Source organism: Sander vitreus, chromosome 21 (genome assembly GCF_031162955.1).
Source record: "Sander vitreus isolate 19-12246 chromosome 21, sanVit1, whole genome shotgun sequence".
Lineage (NCBI taxonomy): Eukaryota > Metazoa > Chordata > Actinopteri > Perciformes > Percidae > Sander > Sander vitreus.
The window spans coordinates 3,841,205-3,863,151 of NC_135875.1; the positions used below are offsets into that span (position 1 = coordinate 3,841,205).

At 40.6% G+C, this 21,947-nt stretch overlaps 1 protein-coding gene across 1 annotated transcript in view; it reads left to right on the top strand.

The window, feature by feature from the left end:
* LOC144536216 (corticotropin-releasing factor receptor 1-like) overlaps positions 1-21,947 on the top strand; it is an 89,446-nt gene that overhangs the window by 35,670 nt on the left and 31,829 nt on the right. The window contains exons 5-6 of the mRNA XM_078279237.1: positions 2,854-2,939; positions 11,093-11,199. Of these exons, the coding sequence (XP_078135363.1) occupies positions 2,854-2,939; positions 11,093-11,199 (193 nt within the window). The remainder of the gene's footprint in view (positions 1-2,853; positions 2,940-11,092; positions 11,200-21,947) is intronic.

Here is a 21,947-nt window from a genome sequence, read left to right on the forward strand (position 1 = left end):
CAACATGCTATTTTTTACCCAGCTCGTTGCACATTATTGCCCTCAGGCAAACCCAATCCCATTTCACCTCTAACCCTCCCCAAATTTCCTCATTATTAAAACACGTACGTAAAGCTTAAGTGCTTAACTTTTTGATATTAATGAACGTCCGTTACATTCAACCATTGCCAAATGAGTTGCTACAAAGCTAATGAAGACTATCAGCTCCTCACAACTCTCTCTGGATTTCTCAGTGTGACTATGATCAGAAGATTGTGGCGTCCGGTGACTTTCCCGCGCAGAAACTCAAGTGAAGATAATGACCTCTTCTGAAGAGTCCATGTTTTTTAATCCTCCGTTTCCTACTTGGCTACTAGCAACTGTGTGGAGGAGGCGGGGGCGAGGCGATCACGGAAGGCTTGTATCATGTGGACGTGCCAACAGTGGTGTCATTACTTAGAATTCCTCATGGGGGAGACAGAAACTACGCACTATAGCTTTTAGGTCATCTTCACACTGATGTGGATACAATTCATACATGTTTCTCTTTTCAGTTAAAACAGAACTTATCTCCAAGCTGGAGAACTTTGAAAATGTCAGTCTTGTGTTATGACGTTTATCAGCAAAGCAGAAAAACTGAGTTATTATTGTTGTGACTCTGAATTTTCAGGCTCTTTACCTGCTTGCACACTCTTTGTTATGATCAGAATGACCTGTTAGCTTTCATAAGGTGGCATTACTGTATACAAATATATCCAATGTCATCAAATATTGTAAAAACAGTTGGCGCAATAAGCTGCTTCACACCTTTCTGGTCTGTAGAACGTCTTTATGAGATACTTTTGTGTTGGGAGCGACTGCTATGTTGTTTGTTGGTTGTGAATGCTGGCAGCGTAGAAACGTCAAGCAAACATCAAAACATTCAGCTCAAATATTCTACATTTTCAGGGGGAAATTACGCATTTAAATGAATGGACAGAATGTTCCAAATTGGAACATTTCCACACTTTTTCATGCATTTTCAACTATTCTCCACTCACTCCCTACTTTGAGCTCAAATACTCCATACAAACTTTACAATGTTCCACATCTTTTCACACATACTGGATATTATTCAACTTTCAAATCCCATTCAAACTTTTTTTTGTAAACATCCAACTTTCTTTTAAGCTTCGTGAAAATGACTTTAGTGTGTGTGAGGAAGAATGTTCAGAGTTAGTTCATGACATAAACGTGTTCTTTTTTCCCCCACAAATGTGTATTGTATTTGGATATAAAATTTGTTTAAAATGGAAAACAAGTGAAATTAATAATGAATGGGATGTTGTATGTGATGTTTTATTGAGCAGAATTACATTGTGTTGTCCTACTTGAAGGCAGCTTCATCCCCCCCCCCCGTAACCTGAGAGCAAAGTACAAACTGTCTCACATACACACACACACACACACACACACACACACACACACACACACACACACACCTAAAATAAACCCAAACAAGTACTTCACTATAATGATGTTGTGTTTCATTATTTCTGGATGTTGACAGCTCTCCTCTTGCAGAGACCACCAATCGCAGCTTTAGCTTTAACCGTGTCAGTGGCTGCTCAGCAAAAACTTTCACCCAGGTCTGAAAACTGTGACTGGAAAAGGTTTCTAACGAACGACCCGAGTCGACTCGCCGGGAAATCAGGGTCAGACCTGTCCATATAACTCGGTGACAAATGTTTTTTTGCGAGACGACAATTAACTGTCTGACACATTTGTACGTGCTTTCACTGCTGATTTTCTAGACCCGATGACAGGAAGCTTTTTCTAAAGTTGGAACAATCCTTCAAAACCTGCTTGGGTTGTTATATGTTTATATATATATATTTATTTATTTATTTATTTATTTTTTTTAACCTGTCATTATTATACTGTATAGCGGGCACTACAACTGCTACAGCAGCCTCACCTGCAGACAGATGCTGATGTAAAAATTAACCATCATCTTCAAAATATTTCCGACATCTCTTCTTTCAACTTTAGATTGCCTATGTCAGCTCCGCTGTGTCCAGTTGAGGGATATCATGTCCTTCCTCTTCAGAAATAATAAATGTGAAACGACAAATGTGAAATTTGTTACAGATTATTTCAATTCTGTCCTGTGAATGAAGCAAGAAATGTGTGCTGTGATGGAGCGAGCCTGCATGGAAAAATATAATTTTAGTCACCATTTGTCCGAGCCTTCATGCCGACCCCCTACTACTCGGTTTGCATTATCCAGCCATGTGCAGAAATTCTATTATTTTTTTTTTTTAATACAATAGAAAGTCTGGGCTCCAGTCTGAGTCTTTCTTTTGATTTAAAGATGATTGAAATGTTAAAAGAAATGTGCCTTTTAATTGTGTCACAGCTTGCAGCAACATTGTCAATAATTGCCCATGTATGTGAATAACTTCCAATAACTTCTTACCTTTCCCCACATCTGTTGTGAACAGCATGGCACGAGGATAACGTGCTTTGTGTAAAGCGTTAGAAAAACCGCAGGTTTAACGCAGGTCGTTGGTGTTAAAAAGCGGGGGTCTAAATGTATAGAAGGATAACAATGCTAAGGCAGAGGGTGGTAGACTGTCCTGACAGCAAACGTGTGAAAACTCACAGCTTGTAAGACTACCACTAATGATATCTCTCCCTATTAGTCTCAAAAGCAGAAAAGGTTACAGTGCCACTGCGAATTTGAGCAGGAATTCACATCTTGTACATTTCCAGGGATGCAAGGCCAAAAAACACACACACAAGTGTAATTAGTTACTTTGAAAAATAAGGAAAATATGGGGAAATAAAAATAATTTCTTTCTGTTCTTTTTTCTTCTCTTGCTCTCTGTCCAGATAATGTTTATAGGAAATGTCTTGCCAACGGGACGTGGGCGCTGAAGGGGAACTACTCCATGTGTAAGGCCATACTTCACGAGGAGGTAAGAGGTCACAGCGTGTGGTGTTTGTGTGCATGTATCCTGATTAATGAAGCTTTACACAAAGGCCCACGAAGCATGAAATATAATCAAAAGCAAATCTCAAAGACAAAGTTAGCAGTGGAAGATGAGTGTGGCAGGTTTGCTCGAGGATTATTTATAGTAAATATGGATTCAGGGTTTGGTTGCTCAGAGCCTGCAGCCTTAAAGGGACTCCGCAGTCAAAAGAAAATACCATGCGTGGACGATGAAATGCCAGAGAGTATTTCTTGAAGGCTTCAAAAGAACAATGGATGTTTTGCATGAAATAGGCGCTACAGCTTTGATGCCATCTTGGCGGGGGTTTTTATGTAGGTGGGAGCCTGAAATCTGCTAATTAACCTGCGGCTATTTCTCTTTTTGAATGCACAAAAACAGAAAGGGTTTAATTTTTGTTAGTTCTTCTAAAGAAACGGCAGCTACAACAGTGATTTTTCTAAGCAGCGTTGTCCTCTGGTGATGAGAGCAAGAAAACGCAGTCGGTTGAAAGCAACGCAGTACGCTGCTGCTGTTAAGGTCCTGCTGTGCTCCACATTTTTATCCTTTCACATGTTGATGCTTTGTTGTTTAGTTGTTTTTTTTGGCATGCTCTTAGCCTCCACCTGGACGGTGTACTGTGATGTGCAGATGTGACGTGATGAGCGCTCATTTTAATTGTGTGATTGAATGGAGGACAAAGCTTCCAGACAGAACACGCTGACCTTAATCGGGCTGTGACAAGTAGACATTTGAAGTTTTGTATGTAAAATATAAAATTACATGACGGAAAGCTGTGATAACGATTTGTTTGTTTTGCCTGAACCTGACCATCTGCTGAAACTGAACTGAATATTAAAGAGTTGAGTTTCCGAAAACACTGTAACTCTGTCCTGGGTTCGATAAGCTCTGTGGTATGTTTTCCTTTCCCAATTTTAAAACAATGTTATCTATATTCTTGACCTGCATTTAAAGGATGAAGCCGGCGTTATTCTAGATTGTTCTTACTGTCAACATCATCCCATCCATCCATCCATCTTCATCCGCTTATCCGGGGTCGGGTCGCGGGGGTAGCAGCTCCAGCAGGGGACCCCAAACTTCCCTTTCCCGGGCCACATTAACCAGCTCCGACTGGGGGATCCCGAAGCGTTCCCAGGCCAGGTTAGAGATATAATCCCTCCACCTAGTCCTGGGTCTCCCCCGAGGCCTCCTCCCAGCTGGATGTGCCTGGAACACCTCCCTAGGGAGGCGCCCAGGGGGCATCCTTACCAGATGCCCGAACCACCTCAACTGGCTCCTTTCGACGTAACTGTCCTTACTGTCAACAAATCCTGTGAAAAGACCAAAACCAACAATGTGTTAATCTCTCAATACTTTGGGCCCTATTTTAACGATCTAAGCGCACGGTGTGAAGCACCTGGCGCAGGTGCGTATAGGGCGTGTCCGAATCCACTTTTGCTAGTTTGACGGCGGAAAAAAGGGTCCGTGAGCCGGGCTCATGGTTCTAAAGGGTTGTACTTCGTGTCTTGATTAATCATAGGTGTGTTTTGGGCGTAACATGCAATAAACCAATCAGAGTGTCATCTCCCATTCCCTGTAAAAGCCAGGCGCGTTTGGACCTTGGAGCATTGCTGTTATGATGGAGGATAATAGGCGGAGAAGAAACCGATCTGCTCGTACTTGAAGTGAAAGCGCACAAGCAGATCATATCATAGTACTATTTCACATTGTAATATTTTTATTTTTTATCTTCTGCACGTTTGTGTGCTGCTGTGCGTCCCTGTGTGTGTAACAAGCATAGTGTGCGCGCGCTGTGCACGAGCCTAGGAGCATTTTACCAATGCGCTGTTAAAATAACGATGAAATGCTGCATTATTGACTTTAGACCAGGTTTTTGTTGGTCAGTGGCGCGATCACTTTCCACTGCCTCAAGATAGCAATACGCCAAGAATGCACCTGAACACACCTCCCTGTAAGACCAGCATGCCCATGGGCGCACAGATGGGCGCAGGTGCATTTCCTATTTAAACAACGTTGGCGCTGGACAGGAAATTGACAACTGCGTCGGTCTTAAACTAGCAAAGATACTTGCGTCGTGCTTTGCGCCGCGCCGGATGCAAGATATGTCCCTAAGAGTTTTTCCCCCGTCTGTGACTCTCTCCACATTAGTTAATACTGAAGATGTGTTAAAAAAAAAACAAAAAAAAACAGCTGGTCACTGTAGTTTTTATCAAATGTCACTCAAACAGGAGTAAAGTGCATTTGTTGATGAAAATGTATGCACACAACGTAAGATATCATACTAAACTAGGAGACCGCAGGCTGGTCACATGACGCCAGCTACAGTGGCCAGCTATGAGGTCCATGTTATTGTTCTGACTCCTACAGGAAGACGACATCCCCATTCTTAATCTTAATCTACTACAAAACTCAGATTGTGTTGGTTGTTCAGTTTTATGGATACACCTACATTTCAGAGAGAAATATTGTACTTTTTACTCCACTAAACTCATCTGACAGCTTTAGTTACTAGTTAATTTACACATTAAGATTGTTGCACACAAAACACATGTAGTTTATAAAATCTGATGTTTTATTCTAAATGAAACTACCCAACAATATAACGGCCTACAAGTCCAGCTGAAATGATTAGACCATTAAACACACAACTGTTTGGATCGTTTCCAGTTTCTACAATGGGAGGATTTTTCTGCATTGAGTACTTTTACTTTAATACTTTAAGTACATTTTCCTGATGGTACTTACATACTTTTCAATACATTTTCAATGCAGGACTTTTACTTGTAACAGTATTGTTTACAGTGTGGTATAAGTTCTTTTACGTAAGTAAAGGGACTGAATACTTCTACCACCGCTGGTTGTTTGTAGGATATATTCATTGTTTATTCTGGTCTTTTTGTGGGATTGTTTTTTTTATTCTTTCAAGGATTTTGTCAAACATATGAAGACATGCTAACCTGTCAATTCAGTCCCCAGATGCAGCCCAGTAGTAGTCATTTATGCTTTATAGATCTGTGAGCATGTTGTGGAATGAGACCCTTCATTTAGTGTTTTTTAGAGAGATTCTCTGAGTCTGATGTCCAATCGATGCCTGCAGAAGATGGATATAGACTGTCTGACCTTTTTGAAAATGTGTGTTAGATTTGTCGTGGCCATGTAATAAATCACCAGGTAGTGCCGTGAGTGAAAAAGCAGGGGGGGAGTTAAAGTAGCTTCTCTTTAAAGTTCAGCTTTTATTGAACCCGGATATTTAGTGGTCCGAGAAACTGTGTGGCTCAAAGGCTTATTGGAAAGTTTTGTTTGAGGAAAAACAAAATCCTCTTTTTCCTTTATATACGCTAAGTGTCTTTCGGACAAAGAGTGAGTCAGGTTTGAGTTTGACTCGTGGCCCACACATTTTCACACACTGAGACCTGAGGCTAGTGGTGGGTGGGTCTTATATTATCTTCTTGTCGTCCACCCCCTTCTCTCTGGGCTCTGCTATTCATTTTAAAGAACCCTCCTGTTTGCTGATTTATGTCCTGATGTGTTAGCCAGTCCTGCGGTGTCTGTTAAAGGACTGAATCACATTTCCTTTCAGGTCTATATTACTGCACATATGCTTTATGTATGTATATTGAATGAGTAATCATTTAATGTGTAGTCACTTATCATTGTAATCATCCCTCATTTCGTACTACCCTTGAAATGATCCTTTTGTAGCGTGACTCCGCTGGAAAAGATGGAGGACCAAATCTTCATCTCTTGTTTGATGAAAAAATGCATTTTACTGCAGCACAGGGACATTTCTTGCTAGTTTTTATTTTAATTGTAATTTTTAATTTTTTTACTGGGACAATAAACATACGCAACAACTAGGATAAAAATACCCACGTGATTTGTCTAAATTAGACATATGCTCAAATTAGCTCTCCAAACTGCGGACTGTGGTTCAGTACACATTTCACAAAACACAACATTAAGCCAGATGACAAAAAGGGCACTACAAACATTACACAGTACAGTATATTACACCCAGTGACAGAGATGGGGACTTGAGTTTGAGACTCGGACTCAAGTCGCACTTAAGTTGCACACACAGTGACTTCAGACTTGATTTGAGACTCAGAAGCTGTTGCTTTAAATACATTACACAACAAGGCCCAATCCAAAGAAGCGCTAAATGCAAAATATGTGGACTCTACCTCAAGGACTTGAAACTTAACTTGGACTCTAGTTCAGAGACTTGACAGAGGGCCGGAGGAAGTATTCAGATCCTTTTACGTAAAGGGATAGAAGCAAGCATGGGTACCGACACGGAAGCTAATCAATGTCCTGCTGTGGACTAGGGGTGGGGGGTAAAATCCATACAGCACAATATTTTCCATGGCAATATTGTATTGATACACATGTGCCAAGTATCGATCTTTTATTATATATGTGTTGGTGAGTTTGTCTGCTTGACAATCCCATTTTGCAGCAATAACATTGACGTGAGATGAACAAACATTTAACTTTTTAGATAAACCAGATGTTGACAAAGTTTCCTTTTGGGGACATTATTTGAAATTGGGAAAAATTTGAAGTTGGAAAAAAGGTAACACATTGCAATATATCGCAGAATATTGCAATATGTTTAAAATCGTAATAATATCGTATCGTGACATAAGTATCGTGATGATATCGTATCGTGAGGCCTCTGGTGATCACACCCCTACTGTGGATGGGGGCAGCAGCTAAACACATGTTAGACACCTAAAAAATGGACCAGCTAAAAAAAGAAATCAATATCAGTTATAGATATTTAGAATTTTTTCACCGCTTTACCTTGCTGTGAAACAGCCCTGTTTAGGTTTATGCAGGGGGGGGGGGACTAAAGCCGTTATCTATGATATGAGGAAGTGCACTGCTCTTTGAATCAAACATAGCAACCAAAGCGTTGGTCACAACTATCAGAATTTTGATCCATTCGGTTCGATTACATTTGGAAAATCTAGAAGAGCCTCACGATTTAATCATTTAATCCCCATTCGGTGTATCCAGTTCTTATAATACAGCCATGGTTGTGTGAGCTACTTCTCCATAGACAGACACAGACAGACTAACCGATTGTTTAAGCAGCGGTAGAGCTGCAACTCCCGTGTTCAGAGACGGTAGGCGGAGCTACGCAACAGACTTGCACTTCAAATCACTTGTGTGTGAAGCAGCGTAATGTTTTTTTTCCGGTCTTTGCTAGCATTGAGAGTAAACATTACCATGGCTGAACAAACGAAGAAAAGAGCGATGAATACGTTCGATGAAACCTCAAAAACTACTGAAAGTGAGATCCAAAAACACACCTGCAATCACCGCTTATCGACCCAAAGATCTTTAAGACTGTAACTTAAGGTACCTTACTTGGGTAAAGTTACATTCCAACTATTTCTCAGCTCCTCTTAGATTTCTTATCTTGCTTCTTAAAGTGGGTTTTTGTTTTAAATCACATATGAAACGGGCATGATTATAGCAATGATCAAGGGCGTAGGTTTTGCTTTAACATTGGGGGGGGGGCACATAATAATGGTGGGGTCTGGGCGTCCTCCCCCATAAGATTTTGAGCATCAAACACTTCATTTCCTAAATTCTGGTGAATTCTAATGCAACAATCTATGGTGCAGATGTCTTTATTTATGTAAAGGAAATTATTATTTTCCGTTATTGTTCAAAAACTTTCTACATATTCAAATAATCACGTATTTCGGGATGTTTTTTTGTTGTTGTTTTTTTTATGAATCGTACATCAACAACAACAAATCAAGTTAGAGAATGAGACCTTGGTAAAGCCAGAAGATCCAGCGTTTCAAATCTACAGTACATAAAAGAATCACAAGAAATCACATCTTTCTTTTTCACGCTCCTGTTGTGTTCTTTAAAGGAACACGCCGACTTATTGGGACTTTAGCTTATTCCCCGAATCCCCCAGAGTTAGATAAGTCCATACATACCCTTCTCATCTCCGTGCGTGTTGTAAGTCTGTCTGACGCACCCACCGCTAGCCTAGCTTAGCCCAGATCCTGGTGGTAATCTGTTCCATCTAGCCTACTGCTCCCAATAAGTGACAAAATAACACCAACATGTTCCTATTTACATGTTGTGATTTGTATAGTCACAGCATGTACAAATAACAAGGTCACATGAGACACAGCCATCTTCTATCCATATACATACTAGGAACTATATTCTCAGAAGGCGAAGCACTGCTACTTCTGCTACTTGGGCGGAGTGATTTGCTCACACCACCTGAGAAGCCCCACGGTGAGGAGCAGAGTGTAGCAGTGCTTCACCTTCTGAGAATATAGTTCCCAGTATGTATACGGTTATTTGTACATGCTGTGACTATACAAATCACAACATGTAAATAGGAACATGTTGGTGTTATTTTGTCACTTATTGGGAGCAGTAGGCTAGATGGAGCTGGTTACCTCCAGGATCTGGGCTAAGCTAAGATAGCGGTGGGTGCGTCAGACCGAGTTACAACACGCAAGGAGATGAGAAGGATATGTATGGACTTATCTAACTCTGGGGGTTACGGTGAATAAGCTAAAGTCCCAATAAGTTGGCAGGTTCCTTTAACCCCAACATGTTGCAAAGTAGACACAGTTCTTGTTTTGAGTCTCCTGAACGGTTATTTTTTAAAGTTTTTTGGGGAGTGGGTTGTCTTTCATATTTGTTTGAAGGGTGACAAATCTACCTCTTCTACATATTGTGGGGGGGACATATGCCCTATGGCAATGATTGACTTTTTATAGTACAGATGACATGTGAGTGTAACAAAATAGACTTACCTCTTTACGTTTTTGCACATTCTGAGAGACACATTGCAGGATTAATCTATCGAAAAGCATTAAACACTAATCAACAATCAAACAATAATCTTTCCCCTAACCCCAACCAAGAACATCTAGTTGCCAAAGAACTTGCTCATATGACTCGTTTTGTAGCCGTCATGTGAGTCTTTTCGGAGAGCAGTGACAAAGAATCCATTTTCCCGTTTAGGTATGAGGACGTTTTTCAGTAGACCAGTCCCATGAATATCTGTCCCTGTATATATCACCAAATGCGTGTACATTCATGCATCGGAAGGGAAAGACTCAGTGTCATTTGTCCACTACACTATAGAATAGATTTGAGATGCTGCACCAAAATAAAGTGAATGGAAAAATCATTTTTCAGGGTGGGAGGGGCTGGGATTAAAAATGTCCACATTTAATCTCGGCATAGACACCAGCACGTTACATAAATCTGCTAACAGCACAGATTACTGTCGGTAGTGTGGAAGAAATCCGATCACAATGGATATCTGAGTCCAACAGTGGTCTTAGGCAGCGATTCAGAGGAAGCTGTGTCTGTGTTCTGTGTGTTCAGCAGCAGCAGCAGGACGAGAAGGCCTCATGTGGTTAGTGTATATGTGACTGTGTGCACGCTCATCAGCATCCCACTGTTCATGTTTTCTAAACCACGGTGACACAGGCCTCCCTGAAATCTGATTGGCACCAAGAGTGATTGGTAGGGCGATTAAAAAAAATTGTCTCAGTAGTAGAGCAGGCGCACATGTACTGAGAGGTTCATGCCTTGACGCAGAGGTCCAGGGTTTGAATCCAACCTTGACAAATTTCCTGCATGTCTTCCCCCTCTCTCTCCTCTTTCTCACCTAGCTGTCCTGTCAAAAATTAAAGGCGGAAAAGCCCAAAAAAATAATCTTAAATAAGGGGATGGGGGGGGGGGGGTGTTTTTTCATCATGCACAACAAAACATGCAAGAATGAAATCCCCCTTCCAATACTATGGATATAGTGCCACTCGGCTAGTCTGGGAAAGCCCTGACGAACTTCCAAAACCAGAGCTTCAAATGTGAGTCTTAACACATTTTTACTTATTTTTTTATTTTAAATGTTTCTGAACCCACCTCTGTTCAAACCCACAGCAGAAGTCTGCTTTAAAAAAAGGAAAAATAACAGACCCAAGAGGATTTTTTTGTCTTTGAAGTCTCTTTTCTTATCCTGAATATTGTTTTGGTAAATCAGAAATATCCCAAAAGACTCATCCTGTGTGTGTCTCTCTCTCTCTCTCTCTCTCTCTCTCTCTCTCTCTCTCTCCCTGCAGAAAAAAGGCAAGATGCACTACCAAATAGCTGTGATCATAAACTTCCTGGGTCACTGCATCTCCATGGTGGCCCTGCTGGTAGCCTTCTTCCTCTTCTTGTGTTTGAGGTAAGTGTTGGTCCCACTGCCGCCAGTCCGCTGATAATCCTAAAGACATCCTTGATGTGACAGAGACGTCACTATTCTCAAGATCCCTTGTTCAAAGCGCCTCTCGTTCTTATTCAAAAACCGTTTGGTCATGGGATGAAACCTTCCCTATCTCAATCCCGCAGATGTAAAGGGGTTTAAATGCCTGCAAAAAAAAACTAGGGCACATTTCCCCACAAATGTGAATAATAGACCCATCTCAGAAGAAAAAAACAAAACAGGCTTGTGAAGGCCTGCTGGGACAACCGGTGGAGGTGGAATGGGTTTCTCTGACAAACCGGAATAAACCGAGCGTTAACGTTCGAAAGGTCTTAGCACCCTCGACACCCGGGGCTGTTATCGATTCTCGAGAGGGAGGGGTGAGAAAAGCATGAAAGGCCACCGAGAGACATAACAAACAGAAGGTCTACAGGACAGCGTTTATGCACAAGCCATGTTTGTGCGGCTCGGGCAGGGAGGGGGAGGGAGGGCAAGTGTTGGCCATCTAAAAATGGCATCAGGGCTAGTGAAGGAGTTTGGCATTCATTACTCACCTTCACTTGTTAATGAGATCGAGAAGCATTTAATGGAAGGTTGCCGCTGCTGGTGTGATGGAAAGAAAGGTTGCTACTCCTGTTCAGTGTTGTGGAACTGGAAACAGAGAGGGGAAAGGATTACAGCAGAGAGGAGAGAGAGATTTTTGAGGGCCAAAAAAGAACACTGAAATGACAGTTGGAGCATTTTTAGCTTCTGCGGGGTGACAGACAGTGAAACAGAATAGAAATGTCACTGCAAGTTCGGATTTCAAGGTTTTCTTTTAATAATAGCTTCAACATATACTGTAAACACAGGACTCTCCTGGATTAATAGTAACAATATTGTAGCTTTATGTTATGGCCATTAGGTTTCTGAGAAACCATTTTTTGTGAGTTTGATTGAATTAATTATTATGGAAATTGAGTGCATTTATATCTGCATTTAATTGCTCGCAGCCCCTCCGCCAACGAGCCAAACAGTGCAGGAGAAACAGATTTTTAACATGAAACTGCTTTAGTCAGTGTTTTTGCTGGTTTTAATCACTGGGTGCGTTTGTTTTGAAGAGGAGGCCAAGTGGAGACCTCTGGGGATAATTCAGCTCCAGGTAAAAACCTCCTGAAGGTCTGAATCCTAGGTTGTCAGAAATCAAACGTTAGCAACTTCTGCCCAAGAGCCACACAGCGTCGGAAAAACACTTAGCTGCTTTATTAAAGCTTTAGTGCGTAACTTCTTTTTTATATAAATGGTCAGTTACATTCAAGCCATTGCCAAATGAGTTGCTACAAAGCTAATGAAGACTATCAGCTCCACACAACTCTCTCTGTATTTCTCAGTATGACTATGTTCAGAAGATTGTGTCGTCCGGTGACTTTCCCACGAAGAAACTCCAGTGAAGATAATAACCTCTTCTGAATAGCATTATGTTTTTTTTTAATCCTCCGTGTCCTCCTTGGCTACTAACAACTGTGTGGGGGAGGTGTGGGGGCGCATGCGCGATCACGGAAGTCTTGTATCATGTGGATGCAACGAGATGCTTCCTCGTGGAGGTGACAGAAACTACTAGCCTATACTATAGCTTTAAGTGTTTTTGCCGGTTTAAATTAACAGGTCCATTTGTCGTGGAGAGGAGGGGACCTCTGTGGATAATTTCGGCAAAACCCTGAAATCCTGAACGATGAACACTGAAGGAATCCTGACCGGGAGTAGCTAGTCTATCCATCCCACCCCTTCCCCGTGGCAATCAAACCCCCCCTACCCAGGTACCTTCCTCTTTCTTTGTGTTGTAATTCTAACCTCCGGTGGATTCATGAGGACTATGGTTAACTGCTCCTCAGATCTCTGCAGGGTAGACCAATCGTCATGGTCCGTACGACCATGACGATTGTGACTGGTATAAAGAAATACCAATAAACCCGAGCACGTTTTTCTCCCATCCCGGGTTGTGTGGACTAGTTCCTCCGCAGTGCTGTGGAGGAAGGTCTGGCAATGCGAGACTACAGAGAAGCTGACTGCAATGACAGTATTGCTCTGTCCTTTGTCATTGTTTTGATTGAAAGACCCCTAGCGGCAGAAAATGACATATTGTACATTTAACTGGTCATCAGATTGATGTCCTGCGGGAGGAAACTGTTCTCGTTACCCCTACCAGAGAAGAGACGTTTGGGTAACACTTTACTTGAAGGTATCTACATAAGAGTGACATGACACAGTCATGACACATGAAACCTAACTCTAACCCTAACCCTAACCATAACCCTAACCATAACTTGTCATGACAAAAACTGAATGACACTTACTAAAAGAAGCGTTATGTCATAAACGTTTATGACTTGTTTACAATGTTTATGACACCTTTATGACGTCATGTCACTCTTATGTAGATACCTTCAAGTAAAGTGTAACCGAAGTTTGAACAAAGCAAACACAAAACAGCAGTAGCAAGAGAACACGGCTTATTTTGTTCCAATGACTCAACCAGAAGAGTTTGTTTAGGATTCCCATCCAAGCCTTGAAGTCCTCAATACGTCATTCACCTAAAGCTTAATATGCATGAAAATAAAAGCTGGCGTTATCTCCTCACTTTGCAGCTCCATCCGCGGTCAGGGAATAACTTTGAAAAGGAAATAAATTAAATTGTTCAGGGATCTGATTTAGCGAGCATGAGGGCAAGCTGTTTAACTTCACCCACACCCTCCCTCGCCCATGTTAGACCAGGAAGATGAAGACATTAATAAATTAGACCGCAGCCAACCTCTTTTAGGAATGTAAACAAGGTTTTTTGCTAACGGATATTCACACACACACCTCTGACCCGTGATATCGCTGCAGCAGCTAGCACCGCACTCAGCCGGTTTCATATGATGGGAGGGAGGGGGCAGTGCAGAATGACTCATAAATATCTTACAGGGACTGAAAAAAATACTCAAAATGCCCTTTTTCATACATTCAACATATCATTTATAAATACTTTATTGTAGCATCACAGACACAGGCTCACAGGTAAGGTAACAGATTGAGAGAGAACTAACACAATTAAATAAATCTAAATAAAATAAAAATTAACGAAATTAGAGAGATGACTTTATGGATTTTAAATTAAACCAATACTCGTTTTCCAAACAAACACACTTTATCTAGTTTTTTTTCTTTTTTGGGGCTTTTCCCTTTATATGATAGTGACGGTGGATAGACAAGAAAGGTGGGAGAGAGAGATGGGGGATGACACGCAGCAAAGGGCCGCAGGTCGGACTCGAACGCAGGCCGCTACAAAGGACTCAGCCTACATGGGGCGCACGCTCTTACTGGGTGAGCTAGAGTAAACTAGAATACTAGAACTAGAATATTGGGCGAGTCCAATGGCCGAGTCCGAGTGCAAATACCAACGAGTCCGAGACAACGTGTCGAGTCTGGATTTGAGTCTGAGACCGGACAGCACTGGCATCATTTACTTAAACATATATACTTTCACACATCGTGGCTGGCAGACGTGCTCTCCTCTTCTTTTGCACAAATATTTGCACAATCACTTATATAATCAATGGTATTTGAATATATTTAAAGCTACATTGTGTAAGAATTTCTCCCATCGAGCGGTGAAATTGTATATGACAACCAACTGAATATTACTTTCTACCCCCCCCATTCCGAGCGCGTTGTAACTCCTACGGTGGCCGAACCCGAAATTAGCAACGACTTCGTCTGTGAGTGTTCCTTCCAGTGTAATAATAGTTTCACGTTATTTTGGTACCATTTCATTGCTAACATCAGCTATCAGGTTCCCAAACATATGCAAGCTAATGTTAGTGAAGTATCAGTACTGTCGTTATTCTGTATATTGAACGAGATTAATAGTGTAAGGCAATGTTTACAGCATAGGAGAGAAGCAAGGGAGGTTTGTGTTTTTAATATATTTCTCTGAGCAGTATGAACAATGTCAATGAAACTGAAATTAGCTCTTAGTATCTCCATCGTTTACACGCAGCTGTTCTAGCTGTAGCTAGTCTGTGTTACAACTCCATTACGTCAGTTGTCTGCCAGGGAAATCACGACACATATGATGACGTTTATGTTACAAGGTAAACAATCCTTTTTCATCATTGACGCGAGGTAAAGTATCCTAGACGTCGTTCTAGTGTTATGCACACCCATGCTATAGTTAGCCAAGCAAGTAGCAACTATAAAACTTTGAATTGACACAAATAGGCAGAATGACCTGTCGAGAAGAAAGCAGGCAACGTCGGCGTCCCTTTTAAAATCCTTGCTCCTTATGATCTCTTTGCATCTTCAACTCCAATATTAACTTTGGTCTTGTTGCTTTCCTGTCACGTTGTCGTTTTAATTCTCTTTTTAACTTCCTTGGCGACTCCGTTACATGTCCTCGAGAATAGGCGCAATCCTCTATTTTCAACAGGCTTTCAAATCTGCCGGCAGTAGCAAGTAATCTTCTCCCCCTCCCTCCCTGGCATTCGTCGCAGTCAGTGCCACTGAGTGAAAAGCGCGAAAGGCGGAGGTATGTCCCTCTTTGGCTAATTATATAATATAATAATATTTTAAAGATGAAAGCGCTAGATGGCGGCCATCATTCGAGCGAGTCGCTGGTATGTATTCTGAATGATTCTAAATGGCAGATTCTACGCTTATGAGAATACTTGGTATTTAGCATTCTTTAATGTCACATCTCTTTATTTTCTTTAATCTCTTATTTTATGTTTTATTCATTTCATTTAAATAGTTCCTTGTCTGCTTTCTTACCTTTTGGCCTATCACTGAGAGTTTCCCCCTCGGGCATCAATAAAGTCTCATCTTATCTTATCTTACAATGAATATAATATACATAATATGCATGATTATTGTTTGCATAAAACATCTCTCAATTGCAGTTAATGTAGGTTTAGAAACAAAAAAATACAAATGTTCCAACTCAAACTCTATAACATAGTAGAAAGGAGGGTAACTAAACATGTACGTGGTCAAACAAATAACACATAGAAACCACTGTCTCTCCGGTAAATTAATATTCGCAATTAGATTTGACTTTGATTTTTTTTTAAATAATAGCCTCCACTTTCAGTATGAACTTTAACTCATCTATGACACAGTGTTGATACGTTGTGAATAAAGATCAAATATATATAATTTACTTGAGCCTTGTTGATATTTGATGCCCACTAATAAATAGGGGCCAGTAAAAATTGACTATGGGCAAGTAGAATTTGTTTCCCGTTGCCTGACCTGGTTGAACTTTAGTTTTTTTCAATCTGGACCCTATTTTCCTATGTTGTGACTGATGGGAACATCAATCTTTCAAACTGGTCCAGTTTTAAGCAAAATGGCTGCAGTCTGCAGTCAGCAAAGTGAGCTACAATATACCATTAATGGGCAATTACGCACCTTCAATTTACGTCCAGTAAAAGTGCTCGTTTTGCCACTGACAGGCGAGTGTCTGACCACATTATGGAAAGGATTTGTAAGGAGTTTCTGTTAAAGAGTAAGATGAAGAAGAAGAGTTTTTTTTTTAAACATTGAAACATCTGCGAAATTGCGTTCACTAATCCCACCAGACTTCATTCAAAGTCGACAGACACAAAATAAAACTATGAAAAAAAGCCGTTTCTGTTTAAACAAAGAGGTTTCTACTCGTTTAAAAAAAAAAGTCTATCTCTGTAGGGATCCTTTCCATCATGTTCCCACAAAACAAACAAACAACAAAGTTACCCTTTAATGTTAAACCCTGTATAGTAATATAATACAATGTCAAATAAAATATAGGTATGTTAGTGCTTATACCATAGTAAGAAACAGCAAAGACACAGGATGAGAACAAATGTATTCTTTATTTATTCCTCTGTCTTTGACAAAGACTTGTCTGCAGGAGTGTTTCCTCTTAATTAACAGCATCCGGCCGAGCTGACCCCACCGGCGGGATGCCAACAGAAGTGAGGTCACACAGCTTAATGAATACGGCTGTTTGAAAAGGCAGAAAAAAAGAACCGCTTCTGGCAGTCGCTGCCTCACTAATGGCAGGTCCACTAACATTGTGATATAGTGGGGGGAAATTAGCTGCTTATTTGTGGGACAAGAAGCTTTATAATAAACATTACATATTTTGTTCTACCCTTAAGGCTGCTCTTCTTTTACTCTTATGTTGTATTGTAATTATTCAAAACTGTAGCTATATTTCTATGCGTGTTGTTGTTTCAATGAGGCTGTTTTCACTTCCACATTGCCTCTCTTGTCTTTCTGTTGTTGTTTTTTGAATCACCTACTCCGTAGTTTGTAAGTGGTTGGGTCAGGGAAGGGACTTATTTTTATGTTATGTTTTTGGGAGTTTATGTTTCATAAAAGTGAAAATTTAAAAAAGAAAAATTAGGCTATTTTTTTAACCCTTATATTGTGTTAGGGTCAAATTTGACTCGTTTTTAAGTTCAGATATGTAAGTATGTATGTATGTTCCATTAACTATTGGAACAAGGCTTGAAATGTTACTTTTGAGGCTAAATCTCTTCATTATTCATATTCATCTTCTTAGTTTTCTGTTTTTACCTTTACATTAAAGGTTATATCACAGCGGAGGAATAGCTAAATACTCTTAATGGCTTTGTTTGAAATGTTTAATTTGGATATTTATCCCCAGTTTGCTCACAATGAGAATATCGATGGTGTCATCCCGATGTTCCTATGTTGTTGTGTCTAAGTGACTGATGGGAACAACAATCTTTGACACTGGTCCAGTTTTAAGCAAAATTGCTGCAGTCCATTTCTGTTGTTTGTTCTTATAATCACCTACTCCGTAGTTTGTAAGTGGGTGGGTCAGGGAAGGGACTTGGAGTTATGTTTTTGTGAGTTTTTGTACAGTATGTTTCATTGAAGTGAAAATAAAAAAAAATTAGGCTATGTTTTTTAACCCTTATATTTCTTAGGGTCAAATTTGACTCGTTTTTAGGGTTAGGGGTTAGGTGTTTATACGGTACCGCCGAATGTGACTACATCATATCCGTTTCCAGCTAAACAGAGCGAAAGCAGAAAATGCCACGTTATGTTCTTCTTTACAAATGAAATAACTGTCAGACTGACTGACTGACATGTGATGTGCATTCTTCTTAGAAAACAGTTTTTAGAAATGTCTCATGATATATTGTCTCTAGAAGTGTATTATTCAACTTCTGTTTTTGTTAAAGAAGGAATAGAAAATGGCAATACTCAATACTGTCTAATCGCAATACTTCTAGAATCGCAATAAATGAAAATCGCAATACAAATCGAGTCGTCACCCATGTATCGTGACCGGATCGGGACAAAAGCATATCGTCCCGGCCCTGATAAGTTGTGGGTCTCTTTGTGAATCAAATTTGACTCAATTTGCCCCCACCACCCCACACACCCATAATAAGTTAAGGTGAAAAACAATATTTTGGATGATACTCATTGTTTTATGAGTATTTTCAAATTTGACCCACTAAGACAAAATATTTGTGCTTCTTCTTCTAACACGTTACGAGGGTTTAGAGCTCTATGGTTGACAAAGTACAAACGGTACAATGTCCCTGGAAGAATCCTGCTCTGCTCTGTCAGCACAAAGCCAGTGCAAGTGACACCTATTAAGAATTGATGCGTGCTTAAAAATAAACAATGTGTTTCATGGTTGGCAGAGGAAGAAGCGGCCTTCGCTGGCTGGTAATGCCGTCAGCCGGTGACAACACACAGTGCTGTCACCGGCTGTGACCGAGGTCGGTTTGTTCTGTCCGTTCGCTTGCGTGCTTCTATTTTTCGCCCGCTTACTCTGAGGCAGATTTTTTAATTGTACCCTAAGGTTGATTTATTTACAGCATAAAAAAAAAGAATACATCAGATGTTCGGGGCATGACACAAACGAGTGCAAACAGTGGGAATGAAATGTTACTTCATGTTATATCAGGGGCGAGGGGCAATGGGGAGTGATGGGAAATGTTACTTTGAGGCTAAATCTCTTCATTATTCATATTCATCTTCTTAGTTTTCTGTTTTTACCCAGACTACATTAAAGGTTATATCACAGCGGAGGAATAGCTAAATACTCTTAATGGCTTTGTTTGAAACGTTTAATTTGGATATTTATCCCCAGTTTGCTCACAATGAGAATATCGATGGTGTCATCCCGATGTTCTTGATATAAACTAACAAAGGAAGGAAGGAAGGAAGAAAGAAGGAAGTAAATTCAGTTTTTTGAGTAAGAAAGGAAGACAGACAGACAGAAAGAGATTAGAAGAAAAGATTTAGCTAAATAAGGAAGCGACATGGATGTTAGAAATGGGTCCAGCCACCGTTGAGATATCAATGACTAAAGTCAGGAATAGTGCTTTGGCTGCAGATTGGAGGGCGAGAGTTTCGTATTACATTAGTAGGCTTTTAGCTGTAGGTGTGTGATTTCACCGTATTGACCCGGGGAAACAATACATTAAACATTTGACCCAGGGACAAACAGTAACATTGCTGAGGACATAAAACCCTTTGAAATGTCTCCTTAAAGAGACCTGCTCGATAGAGGATGAATACCCGACCCGACCCTGGTGGGACCCGACGGGCTGGGCCGGGTTCGGACAGATATTTAGAAATGATGTTCAGGTTTGGGTCCGGCTCGGTCACATCAGCGCGATAAGGCATTGAACATTTTACATTTAAAACGGCTTATTATGTAGGTAGCCAATGGGCCTGTTTCACTTGATGCAAAGGTTAATTTCTGTGATTAAAATAAATTTAAAATATTACCCTAACATCCGTGTTCCTGTGTGCGGAAATTTGTATATGTAGCTGTGACAACGAAACACGTGCATATTAGGCTACATGTGGCAGCGCCTGTGTTAAAGGTCCTGTGACATGGTGCTCTTTGGATGCTTTTATATAGGCCTTAGTGGTCCCCTAATACTGTATCTGAAGTCTCTTTTATATAGACCTTAGTGGTCCCCTAATACTGTATCTGAAGTCTCTTTTATATAGACCTTAGTGGTCCCCTAATACTGTATCTGAAGTCTCTTTTATATAGACCTTAGTGGTCCCCTAATACTGTATCTGAAGTCTCTTTTATATAGACCTTAGTGGTCCCCTAATACTGTATCTGAAGTCTCTTTTATATAGGCCTTAGTGGTCCCCTAATACTGTATCTGAAGTCTCTTTTATATAGACCTTAGTGGTCCCCTAATACTGTATCTGAAGTCTCTTTTATATAGGCCTTAGTGGTCCCCTAATACTGTATCTGAAGTCTCTTTTATATAGGCCTTAGTGGTCCCCTAATACTGTATCTGAAGTCTCTTTTATATAGGCCTTAGTGGTCCCCCTAATACTGTATCTGAAGTCTCTTTTATATAGGCCTTAGTGGTCCCCCAATACTTTATCTGAAGTCTCTTTTATAGCCTTAGTCCCCCTACTGTATCTGAAGTCTCTTTTCTATAGGCCTTAGTGGTCCCCAATACTGTATCTGAAGTCTCTTTTCTATAGAGGCCTTAGTGGTCCCCTAATACTGTATCTGAAGTCTCTTTTTATAGACCTTAGTGGTCCCCCTAATACTGCATCTGAAGCTCTTTTATATAGGCCTTAGTGGTCCCCTAATACTGTATCTGAAGTCTCTTTTATGAGGCCTTAGTGGTCCCCCTAATACCGTATCTGAAGTCTCTTTCTATAGGCCTTAGTGGTCCCCTAATACTGTATCTGAAGTCTCTTTTCTATAGGCCTTAGTGGTCCCCTAATACTGTATCTGAAGTCTCTTTTATATAGACCTTAGTGGTCCCCCTAATACTGTATCTGAAGTCTCTTTTCACCTATCACCATTTCTAGCCACTGGGGGACCTCATATTAATGTTAAAAAACCTCATAAAGTGACATTTTCATGCCATGGGACCTTTAACGTGTGGTTGTTGCCCCATGTGCGCTGATGCGCACATCTGTTGACATTTCAGAATGCCTTCCTACTTGCTTAATAAAAGCAGGCTTTCCACGCAAACAAACGGACATGTGTCATTAGTATGAAAAAAAAAGAAGAGATTTTAACTGTGTCGGGCACGGGTCGGGCTCGGACGTAAATATCTTAATTCCTGTTGGGCTCGGGTCAGGTTCGGACAGAAAAATGCGGCCCGATCCGCACTCTACTGCTCGAGTCCGCACTAAGGAACCAAGAAAGTGGATCGCATCCCTCTGGTTCTTTAGTCTTTCCTCTGGCTTCCTATCTGTCATGGAGCTGATTTCAAACTACTGCTGTTGGTGTATAAAGCACTGAACGGTTTATTTCTGATCTGCTGCTACATTATGAAGCATCCAGACCTGTCAGGTGGCCTGGAGACAGGTCTGCGTTCTGTCCCCAGAGTCTGAACTAAACACGGAGAAACAGCGTTTCAGCTGTTTTTTATGCTCCACATATATCTGGGACAAACTTCCAGAAAACTGCAGATCCGCTGCAACTCTCAGCTCTTTTAAACCAAGGCTGAAGACTTTTCTGTTTGACGCTGCCTTTTCCATTTCTTACACTGCACTGTAACTTTAGTTCTTGCATTTTTATACCTCTGTCTTATTCTATTTTAGCTTGTTTTTAATATTCTATTCTCTCTAATGAATGTTTTTAATAGTTTTTTATTGATCTTTAATGTTTTATGTAAAGCACCTTGAATTGCCTTGCTGCTGAAATGTGCTATAAAAACAAACTAGCCTTGCCGGAATGTGTCATATTA